Raw genomic sequence first — 19,390 nt, forward strand, 5'->3', positions numbered from 1 at the left:
TTTTGCATTGTGGCCAAAAAGTTGGATTTTGGTTTCATCTGACCAGAGCACCTTCTTCCGCATGTTTGGTGTGTCTCCCAGGTGGCTTGTGGCAAACTTTAAACGAGACTTTTTATGGATATCTTTGAGAAAGGTTGTTGCTAGAGGTACGGACCCGTAGCCTGTGGATTACGGATACGGCACTTGCCATTTGCCAATCAGATACGCGAGATCTGGTCACGTGACTCCCGGTAGACACTAGCGGTACGGACCCGTAGCATCGGTACTACAGGTACGGACCCTAAACCTGACCCTAACACTAACCCTAACCTTAACCTTTGCTTACCTTTCAACAGTTTGGAGTGGTTAGCAGCTCCTTGACTCGCGTACGGGTCCGTATCTGTCTGGCAAATGGAAAGTGCCGTACCGTAGCCTGTGGGCTACGGATACGGGTCCGTATCTGTAGACACTACCTTTGAGAAATGGCTTTCTTCTTGCCACTCTTCCATAAAGGCCAGATTTGTGCAGTGTACGACTGATTGTTGTCCTATGGACAGACTCTCCCACCTCAGCTGTAGATCTCTGCAGTTCATCCAGAGTGATCATGGGCCTCTTGGCTGCATCTCTGATCAGTCTTCTCCTTGTTCCAGGTGAAAGTTTAGAGGGACGGCCGGGTCTTGGTAGATTTGCAGTGGTCTGATACTCCTTCCATTTCAATATGATTGCTTGCACAGTGCTCCTTGAGATGTTTAAAGCTTGGGAAATCTTTTTGTATCCAAATCCGGCTTTAAACTTCTCCACAACAGTATCTCAGACCTGCCTGGTGTGTTCCTTGGTCTTCATGATGCTCTCTGCACTTTAAACAGAACCCTGAGACTATCACAGAGCAGGTGCATTTATACGGAGACTTGATTACACACAGGTGGATTCTATTTATCATCATCAGTCATTTAGGACAACATTGGATCATTCCGAGATCCTCACTGAACTTCTGGAGTGAGTTTGCTGCACTGAAAGTAAAGGGGGCCGAATAATATTGCACGCCCCACTTTTCAGTTTTTTGTTAAAAAAGTATAAAATATCCAATAAATTTCGTTCCACTTCACGATTGTGTCCCAATTGTTGTTGATTCTTGACAAAAAATTAAAATTTTATATCTTTATGTTTGAAGCCTGAAATGTGGCGAAAGGTTGAAAAGTTCAAGGGGGCCGAATACTTTCACAAGGCACTGTGTGTATATATATATATATATATATATATATATATATATGTATATATGTGTGTGTGTGTGTGAAAAAGACCTCTGAGCTTGCATTGTGATAAAGTGGATCTTTTTAAACTTGAGAAAATGTAGGGAAAAAGAAAACATACACTATCACCAGTTAAACTGGAAAACAGGTGTTGTGCGAACGGATTATTTTACTACCTCCATTTTTAATTTGTTTCCATACTTGTCGAATATCTGCTCTGAATAACACTGCCTGCAGTTCACTTGAAAAGTCATTGATTTTTTTTTTTTTGTACATTTTTTGGTCAAGTTAATGTTGGTTGCAGCTGAATCACGAATCACTTTTCATTTTTGCCGGGGAATGCATATTTTTTTTCTGTTTTTCTTTACAGAATTTGGTGAAAGGGAATGGTTTATTTAGTTGAATTTTAAAATGAGACATGCAGAATAAAAATATTTTGATAACTTATCACAATTTTAAGCTTAGATTTGATGAAGTTTCCCAAACCCATGCCCATACCACATGAGTAGTTCAAGGGCCATCAGAAAATTTAAAATATGATAAATGACGACATTTAAATGCCGTTCATACCCGCTGGTGGGTTCCTGGGATCAGAGGGTTAACACAAATCAACTGACCCTGTGCAATTGTTAAAGCAGAAAGGAGGAAAAATAAACAAGCTACCTGTGTTCTGAAAGACACAACTGGGTGAAAATGATAAACAGAAAACTACAGGATGCAGGCGGTTTAAAAACAGATGAGAAGATAAAGAACTATGAGTGAAGTGTGTGTTTGTGTGAGAGTATAGAGTGATGAGAAGAATGTGTGTGTGCATATAATACACTGTAATAATACTAAACACAAGCAGTTCAAGTTACAGTGAAATGTGGAAAAAGACCAGACCAAGCGCACAAGCTACAAATAAACATAGTGTGTGTGTGTGTGTGTGTGTGTGTGTGTGTGTGTGTGTGTGTGTGTGTGTGTGTGTGTGTGTGTGTGTGTGTGTGTGTGTGTGTGTGTGTGTGTGTGTGTGTGTGTGTGTGTGTGTGTGTGTGTGTGTTGGTTTCCTTGAGGAACAGACTGTTGGGAGTATCAACACAGAGTCACCTGCAACAGCTCTGCTCAGTTCATGATCACTTTCAGTTCCAACCTTGTATATTCAAACTAGTTTCACCTGTAAGAAGAGAATATTATTTTGATTTTAAGGATTGGACCCTAATCCTGCTTTACACACCGTCTATGAATCCAACATAGACTAGGTTTAGGCTCAGCACCAGTCCTCGCCTTTTCCTGGGAAAACTAACCAAATGTAAACTTTAAATTGTGACATTGTGCCAAAAATGCTGTTAATGTACATGTAATGTGTTTGCTCTAAACAGATTCTGTCAAAACAAAAACAAATTCTGCAGTCTTCAGCACAACTGTGAAGCCAGAGGCCATTAAACTTCAGGGCTGTTTACAGAGAGCATAAGGAAGACAAAGTATGAAAACAAGTTACAAATTCTATTTAGCTATCTATCTCTCTATATATAATGGTCATTATTCTAAGAAATATAACTTTTGTTTTCTTGATAATGATTCTGTCATACTGCACAGAAAGTATTAGTAAAGTAGTAAAGTAACATTTGCTTCCTTGCTTGTTGTCACTGTGTTTTTCTTACATCACGATAGCAGTTAGTTTCATTTGTTACTGATTATTGCTGGTTTGTCGGCCAGAATGTTTCTGTTTGGGATATTCCTGTGGGATTCATGTGCAGATTCTACTGGTGTGTGTGAGATGGTTGGCTAACTCATGTTTGTTGAGCCCTACACCGCCGCTGTTTATGTCCTAATATTTACATAGTGGTTACAGTATGTGTAGAGCAGCAGGAGTCGGTTGCAGTCTGGTTGAACCTCAAACCTTTCAGCACATAAAAGTATGCAGAACATTTCTCTGCTCCATCCCTGCCTGCTACCTGCTCCTTTGAATGAGAATTGAGAAGTATTTCCGATTGGGTCTTTGCCAGTGATTGTTATCTATCATGGAAGTGTGCCACTATTAGAAAACAATTATCCAAATGTAAGCTTAAAATCTAAATATTTCATCCAAATCACATTATTTGATATGTCTTATTGAAACAAGTGTAAAATAAACAGTTTTCTCTACTCAGATTATGTAAAAAGCTAAATATTCTTTGCTCCTCAGCACATCTGTGAAGCTACTACTGACTCAGCCACATTTGATCCGTTGGCATAGAACTGCAGGACTTTATATTGCAGTGATGGTGAGTGAAAATGCGACAGGAGCTCTGTCAAAGAAGAAAAAAGAGAAACGAAAGGAAAAATAAAATCACTTTCACACGACACCGTACAAACGAAGCTGCTTCTCATTGGATGTTCAAGGGTTTCTGTTTATATATGTACAATTAAAATCACAGTTTTAACAAAATATAAAATAAATAACATTAACAATACTAAGATAAATGCATTCTGAGTCACCAGTCTGGTAAAGACATAGGCATCTTTTTTTTTTCTTTCAAAATCTGTTGTCGCTGCCTTTGCTGGCAACTACAAACATTTGTTTTCCTCAAACTACATTTCCCATGAACCACTGGGTGTAAGCATCCCATCTCACATAGTAGGTGTCTTCTTTTTCTCTCTCTTTATATATATATATATATATATATATATATATATAGTTGTTTTTCAATAATATATCTATTTATATATCTATTTATTTTTAATTTTTTTTTTTTTTGCACCTGGGATTCCCTCCCACCCCCCTTCCTGAACTGACCAACCACAGATCAGCCCTGCAGCCTCCTGCAGCCAAATCAGGAGCAGGAGTCCATGTGGGCGACAGACAGTGGTAAGGTCAATGGTGAGAGGTCACAGAGGCAGAGGTCAGCAGCAGCAGTGCCCAGGTAGGCCACCCTGGTGTGTGTGTGTGTGTATGTAAATATTTGTGTTACTATACGTAATGGGGCAATTTTGTCTTTTAAGTTTCAATCTTTGGTGAATTTTTAGAGAAGATGGAGCACATTTTATCCTCTTTGGTCATTACTGACTGTAAAAATTGCCGTTCCCATTTTTGCAAACTGACAACCCCAGAAATCATGTAATAGAATGAGTAAATTGTAATGCTGTATTCATTTGGTCTGGTATTGTTAACCCTCACGGGGATTGATGCCCTGGAAAAGTAGTTGCTAAAACTTCAGCAATAATTGTGTAACAGGCAACGGTGGTGCTATGTAGGCAAGAAATGTGTCAGAGTAGCATGAAATTAGAGACTTAGAGGTCTTGAATACTACATCGTGGTTGCTTTTTTTTTTCTTTTACACTTCTACGTCATTTAGTGCTTGGTCAGATATTCCAGGAAAAAAGTTTCCCTGGTATTTTTCCACCCCTTTCTAAAATGTATTGCATTAACTCGATGATGGTATAGACAGTGTCTTCAAGCTGGAAATGACATTTACAGAGCGGAGTTTAAAGGTCAATTTTGGATTTGTTTCTTCTTCCACAAATAGCATGACAAAGACATTTATGACGCTTCATGTCCTCTGACTAAAACTGAAGCATTTAAAACAAGCTAGGGTAGACTAGCACAACGCTCCTGTATCTCTGTGGCTAATGTATCACAGCTGCCTTTGTGGCCCAAATCAGGTGTGCGTTGACTAAAACTAAAACGGGAGCGGAACAAATTTCCACTGTGCTCAGTCTGTGTTACCAATTAACAGATTGTTGATTAGGAAAATTATTCAAAATATTCATGACGGTACTGATTATTTTTTTAAAAATGCCTCCATCAGCCCTGAGCCCCATCTTTGAGATCAGATCGGGCCATCCCTACATTTGTTTACCCTCAAATGTAGGTTGTAATTTGATTAAAATGCGAGTTAGAACATTTATAAGTCCAGAGTGACTTCCTCAGATTTTGTCTGAACATCAATTTAAATCCCAAAGACAATTAAAATGAAAATAAAACGCATCGATTTTCCAATATTGATTGAAATTTCAGCTCTGAAACGCTTCTGACACTCCACCAAAAAAAACAACAGATCCTAAATTTAACAATTTAAATTAGCATTTAAAAGGATAGAAAGGTAACTAACACTGTTTCTTTATGTAATGCTAGATAACATGACATTTCAGTCTGAAGAGTGTGTTTCCTTAAGTTTTAAATATGCAACTGCTTGATTTTAAATTAAACCAAATGTTCTTTCTGGTTATAAAATAGGAACATATTCTATTACAGTAAATATCCTTACTTTTGTTCAACTTTAGAGGTCTGAAACTGAATTACTACCTCACTAAAGAATCGAAACATTTTATAGCGCAGATCCACTAAAACTCCAAACTATTTGTCTATGAACCTGAGTGAATGTCTTTCCTGTACTTCTAAACAGTTTTGTGTTATTTTGATTGATGACTAATGGTTGGACAGGCAGGAAATTTAGCGACACACATTCTAAGTCCCCTTAGATACAGTAACACAAATGTTGTAAGTGTATGAGTGTGTGTGGGTATGTGATGTTTTTCTAAACTCCAGTGTTTTATTGCAGTGTCTGTGGTGTCGGGTGGGGATCAGTACAGTCTCAGAGGAATCCTCCTCTTCTGGCAAAAAAAAAAAATCCAGGATGGGGGAGAGTGGGATAAACAATAAAACAAAACCAAAGAAAAAAATGAGCATAATTAAAATGTTCCATATAGAGTTTTCTGTTAAAAAATAGACGTCTTGTCTGTTTGTAAATCAGTAGTCGGAAGGAAGCGACAACCTTCCTTTTGTCCGTTTGTTTAAAACAGGAGTGAAATGATTGATCCAGCAAACGAGAGGGGACAAAAACAACAAAGGAAACAAAGTTTCTGTAGCGGGAGATGGAGGGAGCACCCTGTGTTTCCAGTTGAAAAAGAAAGAAAAAAGAGAAAGAAAAGCAACAAGACATCATCCATCTTTTACCTTTCCATCATTCCTGAAGTAGAGGCAACCGTAGGATGAATACGAAGGCGATGAGGTGAAGTTTGAGAAGTCCACCTTCAACTGGCTCTTAGAGGTGACTGGACGGTCATGTGGGGAGGGGCAACATTGGTAAGTAACTGCTAAGAATTCATGGCACAGACGAATATTTCTCCCCCTGAAATGCATTAAAGTCTCCCAAAGCAGTCATGTACATCTCCATGTAACTGTAGAGGATTTCTCAGAAATACTTCAGAATCCCAGATCGCTTCTTTCTCCGTTTAGGTGTGGTTACAGATGTGAAAATTGGGGAAAGGCGGAAAACACGAGAGAGTTGAGGGAGGAAAAAAAATACAAAAAACTGTTGGATAAAAAGAAGAAAACACAGGGATGGACGTGGATGGACAGAGGTTAAGGAGAGAGAAAAAAAATGGGTTCAGCACAACTGTATGGCACAATTTATTCAGAGCCAAAATTTAAAGGACCCTGATCAAAAATGTTCATTCTTGAACTTGGAACCAGCAGGTTTAAAGTCAGTTTGTCCATCGGTGAGGCCTGAATTAATAAATAAACTAATGTAAAAGAGCTTTTGATGTTAAGTACTATTGGCAGACACTGTATAATTGTATTTTCTTAACAGTTATATATTAAAACTGCATTCTTATTCAGCCTCAAACTTCACACCAGGGTTTCTTGTTAGCTTTAGCTGAACCTTTGAAGCATCTCTTTCTCAGATGGAGTTTGGTGCCAACATTCAGGCTAAGCAAACTCAATCAGCTAACCAAAACTGCAAGATGCAAGTGAAGGCCCTGGAAAATAAGCATTCATTTAATTTATTTGTTTTTATTTCAGTTAGGTGTCTATGATAATGATCCATATTTGCCCAGGTAATAATATCACTTTTTTGATTGAAATATTTGTACTGTCTTACACAGTCTGTATTAAAAATGAACTATTGGCCCGTGGATGTTTTTCACTTTCAAATTTTCAGAGCTCTTAAATAATATTTTATAAATATAAAATGTATTTCCTATGATCGTGCGTCCACCATCTTCCTGTCAAACTAAAATTGTGCTGTCTTTTTAAATATTTAATGGCACACAAAGGTCAAAGTTACCTTTTAAGATGCTGTTGTACAGAACGATTCAAGAACAAATAATGGATCAGAAGAGGCTAAAAACAGAAATGAGTAAAGACAAGGAATGCAGGTGAAGGAACTCAACTGGAGAAAGTCTTGGCAGTAATCAGAGATTTGGGATTCAAGGAAAAGTAGGAGTGAACAGAGGAGGCAAAAAAGAAGTGATAATGTCTGGAAACTTTTGGACCAGGAGGAGTGTGCGAGAGAAGAGATGAAATGCTCTGGCATCAGTCCTGTAAGTGCAGGATCGCACAAGGAGGGAGTGGAGGTGGTGTGAGACTAGGATTCTGAGGAGGTACGAGAGCCGCCGTGAACGAGCGACTTGTAGATGTTGGAGGAGAGGAATCGAGGGTAGGAGTCCCTGTGCATCAGCGTGTAGATCTGCAGCTGGGCGTCTTCAAACGTGTGAGGCGTCGGGTCCTGCATCTTCCTGTTGATCACCTCTCGGACCCGTGCGTCCAGACTCACCTGGAGGGAAAGAAGACGACACATTGCGGGACTGAATGCGGCGTTTTCAATTTGTCAAGCTCAATGAATACAAGATGGGATCTAAATGTTCAGAGACTGGTCCTGTTCAGCGTGTATGAAGAACTTCACTGTTATGTGCATTCAACAGGTGAGAGCTGTACCTGTTCTGGAAGACACTGACTGATCAACATCAGGTTACATGTGTGTAAAAGTGGTTTTTTAATTTTTATATTGACTGCAAACTGCAGTAGAGAGCAAACATCCCATTTGGTGTCCATCAGCAGTCCGAGAGGATCCAACCTTCATGGCTCATCACTGGTAAGTAGAGGTAGGTCTGCAGCTGAACAGCAGCATTTAGCTCCACATTTAGCTTGTTAACATCAAATGTTCTCCCTCTGTATCATCAGGTCACAGTCTGATGCTGGGGGACGAATTCACCTGATGCCCCTTCATTGCTCTTTGAGACTGAGATCTGTCCACTCTGACCCAGGCCTGGCTACCAATGATTCATGAAGGTTGAATCAATCTGGCTACTGACTGACACAGAATGTGATGTTTGCTCTCTGTTCTAGTTTGACTTTCCCTTTACCACCTGCATTTGGTCAAAAAAGCATGTCAAATTTCACCACAATTGCACTTAACGTGTAATAGATACTATTCCTAATGTTGCCCCAACCCAAGTAAATTCTCTAACCGCGCTGGCTCAAGTGGATAGAACTGACGTAGCTGCAAACATTTGCTTGTTTAAACCTGAGCTTTTCCACAATATACAGTTCTATTCACTGTACAGCAGCAGTACATCCTCACAATGTAGTCACCACTTGATTGACATTCAAATCTAATGAGGGACAAGTGTTTACAGCAACCCCAGAAAGCACCAACATAGATGTGTAACGTTCATGACAGATTATCTAGAAATCTGTAGTGTTGTACCCACAGGCTGATTAAAGTCTGAAGTTGTTTAGTACTCCTCTGGTATTGTCATTAATCAACTTGTATTGAATGATCAATCAGGCCTGAGTGGTAAAACACTAGCAGCAGGTACCATCGAAAGACACTTCACCAATTAGAAATTGTGAAATAAAATGTTTGATGGGTGCATTTAAATACAATTAAAGCTCAGTTGCATGACGAAACCTCAAGAGTGCCACCTCCCTTGCTCATAAACAGCCGACCATATCCCTTGGTAATGAAACATGCCACTCTTGGTCACTTTCCCACTGCTGTTCATGCAGCTATCCCGAGATGAGCTAGTCCAAGGCTGCCTATTTGCTGCCTGGTTTCCACCAACCCTGTTTCTCCCAGCACCTCCACTTAAGAGAAGCACTCCCAGGAGCATCCCCAAAGTCTGTCAGACAACATCAGGGTGTGTGTGCAGACTGGTGTGTTGTCCACATGCGCTGACAGCCAGTCCTGGTCAGCCAACTTTGATCTTGGTGTGGTTGTCCTGGTCACCCTCTATCCAGCTCCTGGCTTCACTTACTTCCATTATTTATGAAGCTGTATTGTTATTGATTTAATTTACGTGTGTAAATGTATTTATTCATGCATGATAAGGAGATCACATTTACAGTTTAGCAGGGTAAGAAACTATACACTACCGTCTAAAAGTTTGGGGTCACCAGGGCAATTTCATGTTTTCCCTGACAACTCATACTTCTATTCATGAGCTAACAGAACTGCACAAGGGTTTTCTGATCATCAATTAGCCTTTCCACACCATTAGCTAACACAATGTAGCATTAGAGCACAGGAGTGATGGTTGCTGGAAATGTTCCTCTGTACCCCTATGGAGACACAGCGGGGTTTTACATTCCAGACCCCCATGTGATAGGTGAAAATCCGTGAAGTAGCGACCATATTTATTCTATTATTTATATATATTTTCATGCTTTACAAACCCTCCCCACACTCTTATAAACCTTTCCCACACTCTTACAAACACTTCCTATGCTCTTAAACACTTTCTATACTCTTACACCAACGTAAACTTAAATGATGAAGATGATGATGAATTAGCTGTGCAGTACTGATGAAAAGATGAATGTGTTGCACAGTGAGAATGGACAAGGCAAGATGCTGAACGCATCCTATCCACAGGAGACGGAGGAAACTGATGCTACGGTCGCTGAGACAATCAGCTCCCATCGCTATACGCATTTTATTTCGGTTTAATATGCTTTTAATATGTTTGAATTACTATTTTTTTATATTGTTTTAAACAATTTTAATCTAGAAAATGCTTATTTTACCACAAAAACAATTAAAATAGTAAATATATAAAAAAATACCGATACCAAATACAACTTCCTTTTCTTTTCAAAATAAGGACACTTATAAGTCACCCCAAACTTTTGAATAGCAGTGTGTATTTTTTTACATACAAAAAAGAATCTTGAATGACTATAAAATATAACTGACTCTTATGTTTCCCTTTAGTTTTTATTACAAATTAAAAATTGATATAAACTGAATGGAGAAAAGTTACTGTGACAAGTTTATCAGCCCCAGTGTGAATGCATAAGTTGACCAACGCTGGAACACTAGAACAGACACACTCAGAGTGGCCCCGCAGCCTCGGCACCAGCGGATATTTATAGAACGACGAGCTTTCTCTTGTGTTTTCCCTCTGTTCTTATTTAGCAAAGACACACACACACACACACAAGAAGAGAGAGATAGGCATCGTACCAAGGTCAGACATGCAGACAGACAGCCAGGCATGCCTCTTCTCTGCCAAACTTACACGTCTGGATATCCCTGTATTTTAGTGCATGTGGGTGTATGTGTGTGTGTGTGTGTGTGTCTATAAAAAGCCTCTATTGCCAGAAGGTGATGAGAGCAGCAATTTATAGCTTCCTGTAAAAACACACTACACACACATGCACGCAGACAACTGTACGTATAAACACACTGGTGTCCAAACATGTCAGCACACACATGTACACACCAGTGATGGAGCCTGACAAGCCAAGCCCTCAGCGCTCACGCCAAATAAAGCAACCACTGTTACACACACACACACACACACACACACACATATTATGTTTTTCTATCATTGTGGGGACTTACCATTGACTCCCATTCATATCTAACCCCTAACCCTAACCCTAACCAAACCAATGCCTAACCCTAAAGAAACGTTTTTGCATTTTTGCTTTTTTCAGTAACAACAACATGGCCAAGAAAACACTGTTTAACCCCTTATTCCCTACAGCCCCCGCCGGCAGGGGCTGTAGGGAATAAGAGTAGGTGCCTCACAAACAGGGCTCAGGGACTAAGGGGTTAAACTTGTGGGGCCCGAAATGAGGTCCCACAAGTGACATAGTTTTCGGTTTTCCTACCGTTGTGGGGACATTTGGTCCCCACAATGTAGCAAAAGCTAGAACACACACACACACACACACACACACACACACACACACACACACACACACACACACACACACACACACACACACACACACACACACACACACACAGTCATTCAGCTAAAAATAGTAGCAGCCAAGTAGACAATGCTTCCTCCACTCCTCACCAGAAAAAACAAACTTTAACCTATTCACTCTGCGCGTACCACACTATGTCTATAACTTTACAACCACCAATAAAAACCGACTCAACCAGTGGGACCCTTAATGTGGTTGTCCGTGTGAACACTGAGCACGTGCAATAAAGCTGACAAATCAAGTGCAACAAAGGTGAGCTTTAGAGGCAGCAGATAAACTTGACAGAAGAGGTGCTTAGAGCTGGAGTTGGATGTCTCATTTTAGTTGATATTGATAAAGGTCAAGAGTTTGTAAATGGGCTGTTTTTCATACATTCTAACACTTTATCCTATTTACATGGTGCTCAGGGATTCATTTTAAACTGGACACAGCAATGAAAAATACAACAAAAAATTCCACACGTAAGTAATGACAAAGGAATCATCTCACTATGATATGTGTTAAACAAAGTAAACCAGTGGAAACCAGAGGTTCAAGAACAGCGACAAGGGCAAAGCCACTCGACCACGCTGAGGTTAAGTTTAGAGCGGCTGATCTGGACTGGATGTCACTGGATAGAGACCCCAAGCCGGCCTCCCAAGTCTGTCAGGCCTCAGAGCAGGCCAATGGGAGCGTTTTATGTAAGTAAAGGTGGAGGTTTTTAGACTGCAAAGCTTGTGCAATCCGTCAGGGGAGGTCGGCAAACAGAGATCAGGTGTCCACAGACTAGCATGCCTCGGTAAACCTGCATGGAATCCACACATAGTGCAGCGAAGGGCAAAGGGGCTTCATTTTAATCTGATAAATTGATTGTTTATGAGTCAAGGAGGGAGCACGCTTTGGTTTCCTCGATGCAAGCAAACTTTGCATTTTTGTGCGCTTAAATGACGGTTTGCGTTTGATGCATTTTGGTGAAACTCATACATTTTAGTGAACAATATTGCTGATGATGCGTCTACTGTCGGTAGATATCAAAGCAACTCCTACCTCTTTTGGCGACAGTATCGAGATATAGTCCTCATAAATGGTACGTGCTTTTTCCTCAATGGCGCCCTTGTTGATTTCCTGTTTGAGGTCTTCGCAGGCAAGCCAGAACAACATGTTCTCCTCACTGTACTCCGTCCGCAGGAACTCCCGGAAAACATTTCGACCCGCTGGGTTCCTCATCAGCTTGTCAAAAGACTGGGACCACAGCCGGATTTCGTCCACTGAGGGTTTGGTGCTGATGAAGAAAGAGTGGGAAATCATACAGATTTTATTTCTATTTTTATTTTTTAAACTATTGTAGTATGCTTTTTTTCTTTTTCCTTTTTTTTTTAAACTGGAAATCGTTGATTGAAAATAGACATGTACACTACTCTTTAAAAGTTTGGGCTCAGTTAAAATATCCTTGCTTTTGAAAAATAAGCAGCACTTTTTCAATGAAGAAAACAGTAAATTAATCAGAAATACAGTCTAGACATTGTTCATGTGGTAAACAGCTATTCTAGTGGTAAACTGCTGATTTTTAATGGAATATCTACATAGGGGTACAGAGGAGCATTTCCAGCAACCATCACTCCTGTGTTCTAATGCTACATTGTGTTAGCTAATGGTGTGGAAAGGCTAATTGATGATTAGAAAACCCTTGTGCAGTTATGTTAGCACATGAATAAAAGTGAGAGTTGTCAGGGAAAACATGAAATTGCCTGGATGACCCCAAACCTTTGAACAGTAAAGGGGCATAGTAAAGGCAGATGAAACAATAAACTGATTGAGAGTACTTTGGGCAACACTTTCTACTGTATATAAACGTTGGAACATACATCTGTTTATCTGTACATTAATAACCTTGGATTTGTGAACACTGAAACACATAGCAATACTACTCAAGAAGGCACAGGCCACCACTGACAGTGTATAAGTTAAATATGTGATCAATGTTTTCATTCAACTCCAGATCTTGTTTTCCATCAAAATACATGCAAGCGACAGAAGACCATAGTTGAGTTTTAGTCATGCTAATGGTGCAACTGGTGGTCTTTGCTTTGTCAGGCTGCAAACAAGACATTAAGTATGTATCTCTTTTTCTAACTATTGTTGTGTTGCTTCCATAGAGGTGTGGGGCTTCTTTGGCAATGAATATGAGCCCACAGTGAGGAAAAATGTGACAGGAGCAAATAAAACACACAGAGACTGCTTGGAGTTCAGAGTGTTAAACACAAAACCTCAGCAGATATAACAAGTTCTGGAATTACCCGACTGCTACACAGACAAATATGTCTGGAAACACAACCCGCTTGGCTGAGGGACGAAAGCAAACCAAATTAGCGTGTGTTAGTGCTGCAGACTCACCAAGCTTCACAGTTTGGTATGGTTTCCATCTTGGTGTCCTGTGATATTCTCTTTCTCCGCCTCCGCTTCCGTTTCTCCTCTTCATTCCTGACGGTGAGACTGACATGATAAAACGGCTTTCAGACAGCAAGCACACACTCACTCACTCATACACTCACACACACACACACACACACACACACACTTGCACAACACACACAACCACAGCTCTGACAGAGAGTCATTACACTCACAGCTATAAACATATCATCCATAATGATGTCAACGACCACATTTAATGACTGAATTAACCACAGTTATGTTAACATCAAGGTAAAGCAACAGCTACAGGTGTGTGCACCTTCAGTGTGTGAGAGCACCGTGTGCGTGTTTCTGCTATCTCGGTGTGGACTTTGACCTGACTCGGTGGGGACTCGTGACACGGTGGGAACCAAAAATGAGGTCCCCATGGGGGGAAACAGTGTTTTCTTGGCCATGTTGTTGTTACTGAAAAAAGTGCAAAAACGTTTCTTTAGGGTTAGGCATTGTTTTGGTCTGGTTTAAGGTTAGGGTTAGGGTAAGGGTTAGGGGTTAGGTATGAATGGGAGTCAATGGTAAGTCCCCACGGGAATAGCAGAACCAGACGTGTGTGTGTGTGTGTGTGTGTGTGTGTGTGTGTGTGTGTGTGTGTGTGTGTGTGTGTGTGTGTGTGTGTGTGTGTGTGTGTGTGTGTGTGTGTGTACACAGGCAGACTTGGATAAAAAAACAAATGATGTACATACACATGAGAGCCTCTCACTAAATGTTAACCCCACTCAACCGCAAAACCCACAACAGGTGAAAGGCATGGTATCTTTTAAAACATTGATGTGTCACAAAAATCACTTATTTTTACATGTCACTTTTTAAAAAAAAATGCCATAAATAAACAGTTTTCTCTAAGTCGATTCTGTCAAAAACTAAATATTCCGCATACCTAGGTGCAACAGGGAAACGTCATGATAAAACTTTAGGTGCTGTTTGGCTGAACAAGTTCATACTTGTCTCTCATGAGAGACAAGTATGGAAACCAGTGGTGGGACGTGATTCCAAAAAATGTATCTTATTAATTGTAGGCTTTTTAGTTAATCACAATTAATCATGTTTTTGTCAAACAGCAATATTTGACACAATAAGCAAAGTTTTTCCAGTCAAATAAATTTTTTGCTGACGACTGAATCAATGAACAGACACACGACCAGTCAACAGTTTGGACATATCTTCTTATTCAATGGTTTTTATGTGATTATTTTATACATTGTAGATTAATACTGAAGACATAAAAACTATGAAAGAATACATACGGAATTATGTTGTAAACAAAAAAGTGTTAATCTTCCGTATTAATCTACGATGTAGAAAAGAATACAAATAAACAAAAAGCATTGAATGTGTCCAAATTTTTGTATGGTAGTGTATACGCGAACTTGAACAACAAAAATGTTTAGATTTCATTTACATTTATCTGTGCATTTTTCATCTGTCTACTACATTCACAGATCACTGCAAACTCAAAGGGCAATTGAGTGGTCTACTATGGGCTGGCTACACCGTTTGCCTGTACCAGGTCTGTCATAGATAATGATAGCTTGGGTGCTAACAGCAACATGTTTTACATTGAGGTGATACCGTCGGCTTGTAGTGCTGTGCTGATAAGAAAACTCTTTGTTGCACAATTTGCACACAACCACACTTTTATTCAAGCCGCCATCAGGAAGATTTTTAAAAGAAAACTTTCCACCCAACAAGCTCAGTGCGGTCTCATCTTCAATCACTGTTAACCAAACTTTCCGGTGTGCTGACATCACTCAGTGAGTCCTGTGTATCTTCTTCACGGCTGCAAAACAGATTGTAGGTTCATTATCGCCACCTACTGGGCTGGAGTGTGCATCAGTGTTACCGTTGTGCCAGAAATGAGAGAACTGAGAAAGGTGCGATTAAATGGGTTATTTGTTTTAATGTGTTTTCTTTTTAATGCTTGTTTTTTTCTGTAATTAATTTATCAAAATTAACGCGTCCAAATCCCAGTCCTAATGGAAACACATTTAAAACCATAATGCACATTTGTTAAGTTCCTGTCACATTGTGGCCGCAACCAAGTATATTTGAACAAGGATGAGGCAGCTTTGTTTTATGTCCTTAACAGCTGTGTTCACAGGACCACAGTACTTCAGCACTCTCCCAGTGCTTACAATAAGAAAGCTCATGTGTTTGTCGGTGTGTGTTTGTGTGCATGAATGTCGCGCTGTGCCTCTTTTTGTCTCTTACCATGAGCAGCTGCAACAGCAGCACCAGCAGAAGCAGCAGGCGTTGGGCCGTTGGGAATTCTGGGTAGTGGTCATACCCCGTCCCCCTCTCGTCCCACTCAGTGCCGAGGTCTCGCTGCGACCTCCCCCCATGGCCAGCTCGCCCCCTCGCTCGGCCGGGATCGGACCTGTGTACTGTACACAGAGAGAGAGGTAGTGAGAACGCCACTGTTGCTTACAATGTGGAAGACGAGCTTCACTTACACAAAAGTATCACAGTGCAACCAATTATACAACAAATTCAAGTCCTGCATTCAAAATCCTACACTGAAGATAGACTGTGAGACTTTTACGTGTAGATGTACATCTGTTACATTCAAATGAGTTCACACAGTCCTATGTTAACTCTATCAGCTCCAGATGAATTTGGCTTCATTTTGCAATATATAGGAGTTGATTAATCTGCCAGAGCTGAACATGGATACAGCTCCAATGGAACTACAGCACTTAGGGGGACAGTAGAGCCTGTGGTGGAAAACCTACAAGGTGTCCAAGAAAAGTTAGTGATGCTCCAGATAAAAAAACAAAGAAGAAACTTCAGAGGAACAATAACCATCCAAAAACGGACAATGTCTGAGCAATTACTTTCACTTACAGTAGGGGGAGACAAAAGTTCTACACTCCAAGCTTAAATAAAGTACCATCCTGGCAAAATAAAGTCCTGCAACTCTATGGAAACATCACAACTATGGCAAGAGGAAAGAACTAATTCATGTCTTTTGTGCTGTATAGAAAAGTAATAATGCTATAAATCACAATAAAAAAATGGGTTCTATATTTACTTAAAAAAAACAAATAAACAAAACTTGGAATTGACACACAACGTTCTTCAAGTGTTCACAGATGAAATGGTGGTTCTACATATCATAGATAATTAACTACTTTTTCTTGTTTGTTTGTTTGTTTTCATACTTACACTAATAGTAATACTAGTATACCATACTACCTATCTGCTCTGTGTAAACACTGCCTGTAGTTCAGCTGAGGAGTTCCTGAATTTTTGTCACATGACTGTTAATCACAACTGAATCACTTACGGCTTCAAGAATGTGTCGAGGAGCACAGAATTTATTTTTTGCTTGTTTTTTTTTTCACAAAATCTTGCAAATAATTCATTTGTTTGTACAGTTTCTGGTACTAATAAACATTGGCGATATTTTTAAAGATAACATCTCTTTAAAAAATCATCTCTTTCCACAGAAAATCAAATCCTGTAAGAGGCTGATTGGCACAGTGTTACATAATGCAGAATAATATACTACTGCTTACTAAAGGAATAGAGCACAAATAGCATGCTACTGTTATCTCTTTGGCAAAACAGCTAACTACTACACATATTTGAAAGTTGACTGTGGGCTGAAACCTCCTGGGTGAGAGGCTCCAAACCAAACGTTGCATGACTCAATCAGTCCTCAAATTATTTTGAGATAGTTCACTTTTGTGAACCACACATGACAATCCCAGATGTCAGCAAATATGGACTCTTCCCGATAGATTTGCAGGTTTCCAGGAGCTCATGTAGCTAACACCATATTCATTTCTCTTTACATTTTGCTGGTACTTGAGTAGTGTTAAGACGTGACAGCTGCATCCAGGCGATGTGAGGGGTTCCATGTTTTTCTAAGGAGCTGAACAGCATAGTGAAAGTGAAAATGTACAGGAAAGAAAATGTTCCAACAAACAGTAGAGAAATGTGTATAAATACGGAGAAGCTCGAGCTCTTACCACACCACTGGCGTGTGACGGAGGCTAAAAATTGTCATCACGTGATCGCCTTTGTTTACAGTGATCACACAGAGGTAACACAGTTAATATGGCAATCATGTGTGTCAGTGTTTGAAAATGCTACAAGCAGTTTTTCTTAATAGACGGTAGAGTTCACAGTAAATATATATATAGTAAGTATATATATATATATATATATATATATATATATATACACACACATATATACTAGACTGGTTAGTGTTTTTAATTCAACTCCAACAATGTACAAGATGGAATGTGGAGATGGAAAAAAAAAAGAAACTGAGGGGCAGCTTTAATAGCTGTGACATGACACGAGGAATATAAGGGTTAAGAGAGCCTGACAGAGAGTAAAAAACATGGAAGGTACAGAGAAAATGACTGAGCGATGATAACAGATGACAAGAAACCAAGAAACAGATTACAGCATAAAAGAGGAACAGCAGATTTATAAAGTGAGCGAGGGATTCGAAGAAGACAGACACAGAAAAAGAGAGAGCCAACATGTAGAATAGGGGAAGTGAAAGAGAGCGGGTATGGAGACAGACCAGGCAACGTGATGCATCATGTGATTGAGCTGTGATCACACACACAAACACACACAAAGATAATAGCACACACACATACACACATAGGCTAAGAACCTCTGGATCACTACGGCTGATTCAACAACATTTGCTTCTATCTAAAGACACAACGCTTTATGTATACGTTCAATTTAACCCTCTGAATTGTTCCTTAGCTCATGTCAAATTTTTACTCGACACTATAAAATCCTGCACCCTCATTGAAACAGAACAACAGGAAATAGTGTTCTCTAGAAGTAGAGAGGTGTCAAAAATGTTGTCTGTGTGGCATGGCACAGTTGTAGTGCCATAAATTATAAAAAAAAAAAAATAATTTCTAGGATTATTCATTTTACAAAAATTGAAGCAACATGGAATCAGCATTTTTAGTTTGCCTCAACATTTAGATCATCTTTACTCTCTGTGTCTACATAGCCTGTAGTTCATCTAAAAAAGCTTTTCAATTTTGGTCACATGGCTGCACACATGGCTGAAGCAGCTGAGTCACGGATATGATGAGGAGTGTGGAATGTTCCGTTGTTTTTACTGCAAATGCTTCATTGTTGGCAAATTATGTAGAACAAGAAAAGCACTCAAAAAGCGCAGTACTCCACCAAGGCTGCTCAGTCGTATCATTTCCGACAGTTGAAAACTTAAAAAAAAAAAAGGCCTTGCACTGAGCACAGGCGTGTTATCCATGTGTACGCCATGTACGGATACCGAATCACGTGACCTAAACATTTAACTGGTGGCGGGAATTGATGAGACTCAGTAACACCCCCACAATTTAATTAACTGTTCCTTGTATCATTTCTGATACAATCACAGCGGTTGATTTGTAGTAATATCACAATCATATGATTGTCAGCAGGCAGCTGATGTACTGTTCACATGTAGTCATAGTTACAGAGACGTCATGCTGCTATCTCGCAATGACACTAAAACCTTTAACTATTGCATGGATCCAGATTATAAGCTGCATCACTGCTAAAATTTGTCTTTGTCCAGTTGGTCCTTGAGTCATTTCTGACGGTACCTGAAAATTTCATCCAAATCCGTCAGTCTGTTTTTGTGTCATGTTGCTAACAGACAGACAGACAGACAGACGGACGGACAAACACAAGCCCATCGTCACCTAACTCCGCCATGTTCCTCGGTGGAGTAATAAAATGATTTTGATGAAAT

The 19,390-nt window shown here is 39.8% G+C and overlaps 2 protein-coding genes across 7 annotated transcripts in view; one reads left to right on the forward strand and one right to left on the reverse strand.

Annotated features, from left to right (window-relative positions):
• Positions 1-8,714, forward strand: part of tcea2 (transcription elongation factor A (SII), 2) — a 35,930-nt gene extending 27,216 nt beyond the window's left edge. Inside the window, exons 10-12 of one of the 2 annotated variants that reach the window (XR_007942647.1) lie at positions 3,994-4,111; positions 5,991-8,065; positions 8,155-8,714. Coding sequence is in view for 1 of the 2 variants with exons in the window: in XM_051949689.1 (XP_051805649.1) it covers positions 3,994-4,111; positions 5,991-6,001 (129 nt within the window). In the remaining variant the exon portion in view is untranslated. Of the gene's footprint in view, positions 1-3,993; positions 4,112-5,990 lie in introns of both variants that reach the window. The other variant, XM_051949689.1, reaches the window with a different exon arrangement.
• The window catches only part of rgs19 (regulator of G protein signaling 19), a 43,807-nt gene continuing 27,994 nt past the window's right edge, over positions 3,578-19,390 (reverse strand). For 4 of the 5 annotated variants that reach the window (XM_051949691.1, XM_051949694.1, XM_051949693.1 and 1 more), the window contains 4 exons: positions 15,856-16,028; positions 13,570-13,668; positions 12,223-12,457; positions 3,578-7,747 (listed from right to left, as the gene is read on the reverse strand). In XM_051949691.1, the coding sequence (XP_051805651.1) occupies positions 7,559-7,747; positions 12,223-12,457; positions 13,570-13,668; positions 15,856-16,028 (696 nt within the window). In that variant the 3' untranslated portion in view covers positions 3,578-7,558. The remainder of the gene's footprint in view (positions 7,748-12,222; positions 12,458-13,569; positions 13,669-15,855; positions 16,029-19,390) is intronic. The other variant, XM_051949692.1, reaches the window with a different exon arrangement.

Source organism: Acanthochromis polyacanthus, chromosome 6 (assembly GCF_021347895.1).
Source record: "Acanthochromis polyacanthus isolate Apoly-LR-REF ecotype Palm Island chromosome 6, KAUST_Apoly_ChrSc, whole genome shotgun sequence".
NCBI lineage: Eukaryota > Metazoa > Chordata > Actinopteri > Pomacentridae > Acanthochromis > Acanthochromis polyacanthus.